The 11,545-nt window shown below is 46.6% G+C and overlaps 1 protein-coding gene across 1 annotated transcript; it reads left to right on the forward strand.

Annotated features, from left to right (window-relative positions):
• The first annotated feature begins 2,431 nt into the window (after nucleotides 1-2,431).
• On the forward strand, nucleotides 2,432-10,303 carry LOC143987803 (olfactory receptor 8D1-like). The gene is made up of 3 exons (XM_077486835.1): nucleotides 2,432-2,470; nucleotides 3,203-3,350; nucleotides 9,474-10,303. Exons 1-3 carry the CDS (start codon nucleotides 2,432-2,434, stop codon nucleotides 10,280-10,282), a joined length of 996 nt encoding a protein of 331 aa, XP_077342961.1. The 3' UTR covers nucleotides 10,283-10,303.
• Nucleotides 10,304-11,545: the final 1,242 nt, after the last annotated feature.

Here is an 11,545-nt window from a genome sequence, read left to right on the forward strand (position 1 = left end):
GTTCTGCCTGTGCCTGCGCGGGTTTCCTCCGGGTACTCCGGTCTCCTCCTACAATCCAAAGACATGCAGGTAGGTTAATTGGCTTCTGTCCAAAATTGGCCCTAGTATATGAATGGGGACCTAGGATTGTGGGCTCCTTGAGGGTAGGGACTGATGTGAGTGTGCAATGTACAGGGATAGGGACAATTGTGGACACTCACTCAGGTTGAACTGGATGGACTGGTGTCTTTATTCAACCTTACTAACTATGAAACTATGAAACAAGTCTCCTTACACTAACTGGATGACTGACCCTTCCGACTTCATATGAACATCAGCACCTGGTGGGGCAGTACCATTTCCTCTCTATATAACTATACGGGGATTTTTCTGATGGGGTATTAGTGAGGATGGGATCCTCTTTTCTGATACCATTCCGATACCAATTCAAGGCGGTAGCAAGGCATTATATGGCTGGCAGATGCTAAACTCTCATAGCGATATACTTTTTATATATACTACTTCGCAAACTTGTCTCCATGAAGCTCCTGGAGAAGCGCAAGTCGTGTGACATGTAGAGCTCCACCATTTGTTTGACTCAGTTGCAAGTGTAGACCTCAAGTTAATAACTTGCTGAATCATTGTATTATGAAGATTAGTGTTATCATTGCTGTTTCTTGTTATTAATAATATATGGTCCTTCTATGTTTTAACCTTGCATTCTGCTATTATATTCTACAATCCTGAGACATGGCTATTTGTTAGTGTTTTTAACAAATTTTCTATATATAATAAATTAATTAATATATTATGATGTTCTTTGTGCCTATAAAGTCTAAAGCCCCGTACACACGAGCGGACTTTTCAACATCCAAAGTCTGACGGAATGATTCCGTCAGACTATTCGATCATGTGTGGGCTGCAACGGACTTTTGATTCGCAAAAGTCTGACAGACTTTAGAAAATGGAACATGCTTCAAATTTTTCCGACGGAACTCTGCCGGACCCAGTTCCTACCGAAAAATTCGCTTGTGTGTATGCTATTCCGACAGACTAAAACCGACGCTAGGGCAGCTATTGGCTACTGGCTATGAACTTCCTTATTCGAGTCCAGTCGTATGTCATCACGTTCGAATCCGTCTGAGTTTGGTGTGATTGTGTGTGGCCAAGTCCACTCATTCGAAAAGTCCGTCAGAACTCTGTCAGAACTCCGGCAGAACTCCTTCAGAAGTCTGTCGGACATAAGTCTGGTCATGTGTACGCGGCATAAGCCCTCTTGTTGGTTTTCTCTTTTCAGTCTAAGGAGTGTATTTTTAGAATGTATTGCTAATAACTTGAAACAGGGGAGGCATTTAAGGGTTTCAGGATACTCAATAGCAGCAATCCATAGAAGGATACATTTCTCAGCAGGAATTCTTAAAGCCGCAGGCACACACTAAAGTCCCAACATCAGGTCTTAAGCTGGCCATACAGTATACAATTTTCTTGTACAATATCCTTTAGATTTGCCTGTAACTATGTAGTGCAATGGCCTGCCTTACTTGATACAAATTTATATGTTTTTTGGTAAATCCACAGGAAAATTGTACAAGAAAAGTGTATAATGTATGGCACGCTTTACTCACAATGTCCCAGGAGCTATCTGTCACCCAGCTTCCACAGGTAGATCCTCAGTGAGAAGGATAATCAATGATTCTCCAGACCTGGACTTCAAAGCTGTGCCCTCCAGCAAAAATCCTTTAAGCAATCCTCTCCAGGCCCTCAATCCAAGCCCTGTTGGGGCCCGGACTGCAATTCATGTCTCTTTCTGAGGAGAGCCTCCTTCTGGACATCTCCTTCCATGGATTGCCTGGAGCATAATAAATATTCATACTGAATATTTGAATCTACCTGCCCTATATTTTGGAAGCTTCTACCAGAAGCAGGTGGTAAAAAGCATACACATAGCTTAGGAAGTCATGATTAGACAAAAGTAATGGATCACTGATCCACTGGCTACAGTGAAGCCAACAACTGAATTTACCCAAGATTCTAGCTAAAGGGGAGCGCTAAAAAACCTTTATGGATGCCGAATACTAACAAGTTAGATTCCATTTTTGTGCAGTCAGTATATGTTGATGCTTTTTAATCTACCTGAACGAGGCAGCTCCAAATACATAAGGTGCTGAACATAATCCACAAAAAAGAAGCATGGAGCAAGAAACTATTTTTTTTTAAATGTCCAACTGTTCTTATACTACATCCCAACATGTCTCAGGGCTTCTAAAATGCCCCCTTCATTAGGATTTTTCTGATTGATTAAAGGAATCGCGCAAAAATACTATTTACAGTTAAAATCTGCTTATTTTTTTACCAATTTCACCTATTCTTACAGGTATGTTTACAGTGTCAACAACTTTATATATGGCACATATAGATATGAGACCTGGAAGCATGAGGGTGCTGTGGTGAAATGGAGGCTGGCACCATCAAAGCACAAGTCCAGCCCAAGGTATTACCAACACACCATGTTCAGATAAACAAACAAGACATTTGTATGTCACCAACAGAAAACAGCAACATTTCAAGGCCATTAAGGGCCTATTCCTCAGGAAGTAGTGGGGGGAAGAGGCCCTTAGTGGCCAGGAAGCATCACTGCTTTCTGTTGGTGATATTAAAGTGTAATGTCTGATTATCTGAACATGGTGTGCTAATGATATCTTGGACTGGATTTACAGTACATTCTGTACTTTCATATCAATCCCTGCCCTCACGTAGCTTACAATTTAATGTCCCCATGGTTCATAAAGAAAAGAAAAAGAGTTTTACACAAGAAGCTTGTTTCAGGAGCCTCTCCACATTGATAGGGAGTCTAAGGGCCGGTTCACACTGCGAGCCGCGGCGAGGCGTCTCCGACTTCCTCGCCGCGACTTGCAGGGGGGGTCAGCGGCGACTTGCAGAGGACTTCTGCATAGAAGTCAATGCAAGTCGCCCCCGAAGTCGCCCCGAAGTAGTACAGGAACCTTTTTTCTGAGTCGGAGCGACTCGAGTCGCTCCTCTCAGAACGGTTCCATTGTACTCAATGGGGACGACTTGCGGGAGCGAGGCGAGGCGAGCCGTGTCGCCTCGCCTCGCCTCGCAGTGTGAACCGGCCCTTACTCTTCGGTGTTCTATACAAGACAAAAAAAAATGTTTGCTATAAATACGCCTTTACTCACAAAGTCTGTTGGTTTTCTTCTTCCAGATGTCAGGTGCCTCTCAAGATGTGGATGTGTGGAACCACACCCCGATTGAATATTTCATTATCAAAGGCATTACTGATGCTCCGGGGCTCCAGGCCTTGGTTTTCCTTTTTGCTCTGTTCATCTATCTGATTACAGTTACTGGTAACTAGGGATGAGCTTCATGTTCGAGTCGAACGCATGTTCGACTCGAACATCGGTCGTTCGTGCGTTCGCCGAATTCCGAACATTTGGGCCGTTCGCGGCAAAATTCGTGTGGCCCACAATGCACTGCGATGGCGCAATGCATTGCTGTTTCACGATTGGCCAAGCATGCACTGTGCCCCCGCATGCTTGGCCAATCACAGCGCCAGCAGCGAGGAGAGCCATGGTTGGCCACAGGCAGGATGCCTGTGGCCAATCATAGCTCAGGCTGTGTAGTGCACGCCCCACACTATATAAAGCCGCCTTTCAGGCGGCCTCGTGTAGTGTTTGTTAGCATCTGAATCAGTGGGTGTTCTGTGTACCTTCAACACAGTTACACACCAATCGTTTTTGGCTGATTTACTATCTTGCTCTTGTGTAGTGGTTACTGTCTGTGCCCTGACCGCAGTATACACCACTATATTCACCTCACCTATATAGCTAGTGATCTAGCTTTAATAATAGAGCTTGCAGTCAGTAGTGTTAGTGCGTGCTGTCTGCGTGCTCTGTACCCAGTACATACCACTATATACACCTACATAGCTGTTCTCTATTTGAGCCCGATTGTCATCTGCAGGAGTTATTGGAAGTTGTGTGTGCTTCCAGCACAGCACAGTATACATCTGTATATACCCCTTTAACTCTGCTGTTTTCTGGTTATTGTCTGCGTGCCCTGACCGCAGTATACACCGTGATATTCACCTCACCTATATAGCTAGTGGTCCATCTTTAACAATAGAGCTTGCAGTCAGTAGTGTCACTCAGGAGATAGTGCGTGCTGTGTGCGTGCTCTGTACCCAGTACATACCGCTATAATCCACCTACATAGCTGTTCTCTATTTGGGCCCGATTGTCATCTGCAGGAGTTATTGGAAGTTGTGTGTGCTTCCAGCACAGCACAGTATACATCTGTATATACCCCTTTAACTCTGCTGTTTTCTGGTTATTGTCTGCGTGCCCTGACCGCAGTATACACCGTGATATTCACCTCACCTATATAGCTAGTGGTCCATCTTTAACAATAGAGCTTGCAGTCAGTAGTGTCACTCAGGAGATAGTGCGTGCTGTGTGCATGCTCTGTACCCAGTACATACCGCTATAATCCACCTACATAGCTGTTCTCTATTTGGGCCCGATTGTTATCTGCAGGAGTTATTGGAAGTTGTGTGAGCTTCCAGCACAGCACAGTATACATCTGTATATACCCCTTTAACTCTGCTGTTCTATAAAAAAGGCATCTGCAGGAGTTAGTGGGTGTTGTGTGCCTCCAGCACAATATAAACTACCCAACTACTGTTTTACCCAACTCCCTTCAGGCCATTACCATGTCTGGAAGGCCAGCAAGGAGAGGCAGACAGGCGCGAGCCGATAAAAGAGGGCAAGCAGGCTCTGTGTCTAGAGACAACAGTGCTGGTCGTGGACGCGGTGCATTGTCATCAGCACGTGGCCATGGGACATGCTTGTCCTTCTTTTCTGCAGCTGGACATGTTGAACCGCAACATGCCAATGACTTGGTAGAGTGGATGACCAAGCCCTCTTCATCCTCCTCATCCTCTCTCACCCAGTCTCAGGGTAGTAGAAAAGCAGCTGCCAACACATCGTCGTCCCTCCTCTCAATGTCATCATCAGTGACTCCTTCCCTAGACCCACCACGTCCTCCTGAGGAGTCTCCTGAACTCTTTGAGCACAGTGTTGGGTACATGCTCCAGGAGGATGCCCAGTGTTTGGTGGGCTCTGATGATGACACTCAGCTAGAGGAAGGCAGTAGCGTGAGCGCAGAGAGAGAGGATGCTCAAGAAGCACAGCAATCTGGCAGTCATGTTCCACAAGCTGCAGCATACTGCCAGGTTTGCTACAGCGATGAAGAGGGAGGGGATGATGAGGGTACTGACTCCACGTGGGTGCCTGGAAGAAGGGAGGAGGAGGAGGAGGAGGAGGAGGAGGCACATGTCCAACGAGGCAGGATGCCCTCCGGGGGCCAGCTTAGGGGCAGCACACCGACTGAATCACACCGCAGAGCTCCGCCTGCGCAGAGCGCTTCCTCTGCGCGTTATTCTAAAGTTCTTTGGTGTGGGCCTTTTTTGAGACGAGTGCATCAGATCGCACCGCTGCTATTTGCAACATATGTCTCAAGCGTATCTCAGGTGGCCAAAACATCAGCCGCTTGGGCACCACATGCTTGACCAGACATATGTTGACCTGCCATGCAGCTCGTTGGCAAGCATACCTCAAAGACCCACACCAAAGAACAAAGCGGACCTCTCCTTGCTCCTCATCAGCTGGCATCTCCAACCCCACTAGACCTTCAGTCCTCTCAGAAACCTGCTCTGAGAGGAATGAAGGTGTAGAATTAGGTGTGTCACAGCCAAGTGCTTCCGGGAACTCTGCTAGTGGTACATCCACGTCCGATTATAGCAGGCAAATGTCCCTGCCCCAGCTGCTGGACCGGCGGAAGAAATTTACTCCCAGCCATCCACATGCCCAGCGGTTGAATGCTAGCTTGGCTAAATTGCTAGCACTTCAACTGCTGCCTTTTCAGTTGGTAGACTCGGCCCCCTTCCGTGAGTTTGTACAATGTGCGGTTCCTCAGTGGCAGGTCCCCAAATGCCACTTTTTCTCACGGAAGGCGATTCCAGCTCTCTACAGGCATGTGGAAGGCAATGTCCTTGCCTCGCTGGACAGGGTGGTCAGCGGTAAGGTGCATATTACCGCTGACTCATGGTCCAGCAGGCATGGACAGGGACGTTACCTGTCTTTCACGGCCCATTGGGTCACTCTTCTGGCTGCTGGGAAGGATACAGGACAAGGTGCAGTAGTGTTGGAGGTTGTTCCGCCACCACGCCTCCAAAATGCTACTATTGGTTGTGACACACCTCTCTCCTCCACCCCTCCTCTTCTTCTTCCTCCATGGCCTCTTCCAGTGCTCTGTCCTCAGAACCAGCGGTGCTCCGTAGGCGTTGCAGGGGCTACGCAAGTATGCAGGCAAAACGATGCCATGCCGTGCTTGCGCTGGTTTGTTTGGGGGACAGGAGCCACACTGGGGCGGATGTTTTGTCAGCTCTGCAGGGGCAGGCCGAGAGGTGGTTGACGCCACGCCAGCTTAAGCCAGGAATGGTGGTTTGCGACAATGGCACCAACCTCCTCTCCGCCCTCCGACAGGGACAACTGACCCATGTGCCCTGTGTAGCTCACGTCCTTAACCTGGTGGTGCAGCGGTTCTTGGGCAGGTACCCCGGCTTACAGGATGTCCTGAAACAGGCCAGGAGAGTCTGTGTGCATTTCCGCCGATCATTTAATGCCTGTGCTCGGCTGGCTGAGCTCCAAAAGGAGTTGAACCTGCCCAAGAACCGCCTGATATGTGACATGCCCACTAGATGGAACTCAACATTGGCCATGCTGCAGCGGCTGCACACGCAGCAGAGGGCCATCAATGAGTACCTGTGTGACTACGGCACCAGGACAGGGTCAGGGGAGCTTGGTTTTTTCTCACCACGCCAGTGGGGCATGATCAGGGATGCATGCACTGTCCTGTCACCGTTTGAGGAGGCCACAAGGATGGTGAGCAGTGACAGTGCATGCATCAGTGACACTGTACCTCTTGTCCACCTCTTGGAGCATACGCTGCGTGGAATAATGGACAGGGTACTTGAGGCAGAACAGAGGCAGGAAGAGGAGGACTTCCTTGCCTCTCAAGGCCCCCTTTATCCAGACAGTGTTCCTGCTGTGCCACCCATCACACAGGAAGAGGGTGAGGAGGAGGAAGAGGAGGAGGAGGATGATTGTGTCAGCATGGAGGTGGAGGCTGGCACTCAGCATCAGCATCAGCAGCAGCAGTCTTATAGGGATGATTTACAGTCCCAAGAAACACGTGGACTTGTACGTGGCTAGGAGGAGGTAGCTGCGGATCATGTTGTCCTTAGTGACCCAGAGGACTCCGGACCGAATGCCTCAGCTAACCTACGCTGCATGGCCTCCCTGATCCTGCAAAGCCTGCGGAAGGATCCTCGTATTCTTCGGATCAAGGAGAGGGACCATTACTGGCTGGCCACTCTCCTTGATCCACGGTACAAGGGTAAGGTTGCCGACCTTATCTTGCCATCGCAGAGGGAGCAGAGGATGAGACATCTCCGGGAGGCCTTGCAGAAAGCTCTGTGCAACGCGTTCCCAGAGACTGGGAGGTCACAAACTCCTGGTCCTGGACAACGTGTTGCTGAGGCATCAGTCAGAAGGAGCGGTGGAGAAGGTGGCTGTCTGACTGATGCTTTCAGACAATTTTTTAGTCCGCAGCCCCAAGGTATGATTGGTTCCAGCACCCATCGCCAGCGTCTAATTTACATGGTGCAGGAATACCTAGGGGCAAAGTCAGACTTGGACACCTTTCCCACTGAAAATCCTCTGGCTTACTGGGTCTTGAGGATGGATCACTGGCCAGAGCTTGCACAGCATGCAATTGAGCTACTGGCCTGTCCTGCATCCAGCGTTCTTTCGGAACGCACCTTCAGTGCTGCTGGTGGCTTCGTTACCGATCACAGGGTGCGCCTGTCCACCGAATCAGTTGATCGACTGACCTTAATCAAGATGAATCAGTCTTGGATCACCCACAGCTACCAAGCACCTGAAGCTGATGTAACCGAATAATTTTTTTTTCAATACCACATCCCTTCAAGACTGCCTATGCTGATGCTGAGTGACTGTCCTGTTATGTTGATTGTCTATCCTCTTCCTCCTCCGCTGATATGTTGGAAGAACATTTTTGGTTCTGGGTGATGCCAGCAGCCCGATTTTTCTGCCCCTGTTTAACAGGGGCGTTTAAGTACAATTTTTGATGCAATGCTTTGCAGCAGGGCTAATTCCTGCAATAAAACTGGAGTATATGGCAGAGGTTGCAGTGTGATGGCACCAGTGCCTAAGGCCCAATTTTTCTGCCCCTGTTTAACAGGGACATGTAATTACAATTCTTGATATAATATTTCACAGGAGGGCCCATTCCTGTGCCCACCCAGAGTAACGGTGAGGACTTATAGTGTTGTGGCACCAGCACCACAACCACCAAAGGTCAATTTTTCTACCACTGTTCAACAATGGCATGTAATTACAATTCTTGATATAATCGTTCACAGCAGGGCGCTTCAGCGCCCACCAAGAGTCACTTTGAGGGCTTACAATGTTGTGGCAAAACCAACACCTTGTTCCGCCATTTCTGCAGAGCATATAGGGCAGGCCCCTACTTTCAAACATCCAATTTACAAACATCTCCTAATTGCAAATGGAAGGAGACAACAGCAAGTGAGATGAAAAAAGATGGACGAGAAAACAAATTATACAGGGGTGATAACCCTTCCCTATGTTTTCCAAAAAGCTTAAAAATAGTTTTTTGGACTGGAGCTACACTTTAAAAATGTACCAGTTGAAAATTACAAACAGATTCAACTTAACACAACAAACCTACACAGTCCCTGTCTTGTTTGCACCGCCTGTATACTGCTGTTCTGAGTATATAGGGCCTGGGGGCCATACGCATTTCCTTTTTTTAATATGGGTACGGGGTTCCCCTTAATATGCGTACGAAACCCAAAGGGGCTGGTAATGGGCAGGGAGGGCTACCCATGCCATTTTTCTGAATGATTTTCAACCATATTGCAGGAACCAGATATAACATTGAAACCGCAAGCAGTTTTAAATGGTGTTATTTCCGTTTAATGTCATTTTGTGCAGGGACTGTTCTAAACACGGGAAACACGTGGCACTTCACAGGCATACTACAGACACCCCCCAGGCACCATATTTAAAGGAATATTTCATTTTTTTTTCACTTTAATCGTCATTAAAATCAGTGCTCCCGCCAAAACGGACGCTTTTAAAACTTTTTTTTGCATTGACCCATGTCCCCTGAGGCAGGAGTCAGGTCCCCAAACCCTTTTTAGGACAGTATCTTGCATATCAGCCGTTAAAATTAGCACTTTCCATTTCGAACGTTCGAGTCCCATAGACTTCAATGGGGTTCTAACGTTCGTTACGAACGCGGGGTCCGTTCGAAAGTTCTGGTGCGAACCGAACCGGGGGGTGTTCGGCTCATCCCTACTGGTAACATGTCTATTCTCTTCCTGGTCTGCCTGGATACTAGTCTTCACACCCTAATGTACTTCTTCTTGGGCAACTTGTCCTTCCTTGATGTGTTTTGTCTGACAATCACCCTTCATAAAATCCTTTTGTCTTACATGTCTGGAGATAAAACTGTTTCTTTTGCCAACTGCATGTCACAAATGTATATCTTTTCTACTTTGACTTGCAGCGAGCTCCTTATACTCGCAGCCATGGGTTATGACCGTTACGTTGCCATTTGCAACCCCTTGCTTTACCACATCATCATGAGCAGCAGAGTTTGTGTTCTCTTGGCCATCATTTGTTGGGTTTTGGGTTTTGTAGAAGTTATACCTCACATGTGGGCAATATCTCGATTCTCATGCTACAAGTCAAATGAGATTAATCATTACTTCTGTGACATCTTGCCAATCATAAAACTATCCTGCAGTGACACCACCCCATTGAAGCTAATAATATTCATTGAGGGGCTCTTGGTAGTAAGCTTCACCCCCCTCCTCCTTACCTTCATCTCCTACAACTTCATCATAGCTACCATACTTAGGATACATTCAAGCACTGGAAGATGCAAAGCCTTCTACACTTGTTCGTCACACCTCACTGTTGTTATAATTCTGTATGTGAGTCTCGTCTGCCAGTATCTAAGGCCAAAGTCAACTGACACCTTGGACTCCAACAAACTGTTCTCTTTGTTTAACACAGCTGCAGTTCCTGTCCTCAATCCGTTTATCTACAGCTTGAAAAATAAAGATGCGAAGTCAGCGGCAAGAAGGCAATTGAAGGGGTTAATGCAGTAAGCAAAGTGTTATAAATGTATACTGGGGTAATAGTATATGGAACAGGAGCAGAGTCAGCTGTGACTATATCTCAGTTCCAAGAAGTAATGTAACAAAACTGTAAGTTGAAGTGCCACACCACTGCTGTAAGATTCGTGTATAGGATTTTACTCTAGTTAAAATTAGGGAGACAATCCCTCTGACTTTTATCATAACAGATGTCGTATCTGGACCTTTTAGCAGCGGTGTGGCACTTCAATTAAAATTTTTGTTATATTACACTACAAGCCAAGGAGATTGTGGAGATCCTCTGGGGTGTAAATCAATTACCGATTGAGAACAAAAAGGGGGTGGGACTTTACATGCATCGTGCAGGGTCTAATACATACACATACCAAAAAGGCTTATACAATAAACAAATCTTTAATTTCCATATACAAATGGTTAGATTTAAAAAAGTTAAATCTAAATCTAACCATTTTTATATGTAAATGAAAGATTTGTTTATTTTTTAAGCCTTTTTGGTATGTGTATTTATTAGACCCTGCACGATGCATGTAAAGTCCCACCCCATTTTTGTTCTTATTCAGTAATTGTTTTATATGGGATGGTACCTTTGTAGGGTCATAATTGCCTAACATTCATCCCTCATACTCTTCTAACATACTCTGGGGTGTAAAGCCATGTGCCCAGGGACCAGATCACTTATAGTACATCAACATCAATACTTTAGGATAGCAATAACATTAAGTTCCAGCGCTATTTTTCCACTTTCCTCAACTGTGTGTTCCAAGTGTGGCCAGTTGTTATGCCACTTTTTTTGTCAAGCCAAGGAGACCGTAGAGAGGTGTAGAAGCCACGTGCCCAGGACCCAGATCCCTTACATCAATATTTTAGGGTAGCAATGACATAACTATAGGTCCTGCGCAATTTTTCCACTTTCTTCAACTATCTGTTCCAAGAGTGGCCAGTTGCTGTTGCCTTTACTGCCTTACCAGCTATAAAGTCTCCATTATGCAGACTGGACAAAGAACATGCTGGATGGAAAAACTGCAGAAAAGTTACAGTCCTGGTGAAGGACATGTGTGATGTCGGATCACATGATCATGTGCCGGGTTGTATTGGTATTTGCATTGGTATTTACCTATGTCAATAGCTTCCTTGTGCAGTTCTGCAACCCAATACCTTTCATTATGGTGGGTTCCCAGCTGTGCAGTACGGGGAGGGGTTACCCCAAAAAAAGGACACAATCACAACTATCCATAGACATAAGTTTTGTAGAGT

Source organism: Lithobates pipiens, unplaced genomic scaffold (assembly GCF_037356315.1).
Source record: "Lithobates pipiens isolate NorthernLeopardFrog02 unplaced genomic scaffold, aLitPip1_a1.2 Scaffold_1, whole genome shotgun sequence".
Lineage (NCBI taxonomy): Eukaryota > Metazoa > Chordata > Amphibia > Anura > Ranidae > Lithobates > Lithobates pipiens.

Excerpts from the sequence above, each read along its gene's own strand:
- LOC143987803 (XM_077486835.1), top strand. The coding sequence starts at position 2,432 with ATGGAGGCTGGCACCATCAAAGCACAAGTCCAGCCCAAG. Across the intron at positions 2,471-3,202 it reads AAGCACAAGTCCAGCCCAAG|ATGTCAGGTGCCTCTCAAGA; the intron begins GTATTACCAACA and ends TTCTTCTTCCAG. Across the intron at positions 3,351-9,473 it reads GATTACAGTTACTGGTAACT|TGTCTATTCTCTTCCTGGTC; the intron begins AGGGATGAGCTT and ends CTACTGGTAACA.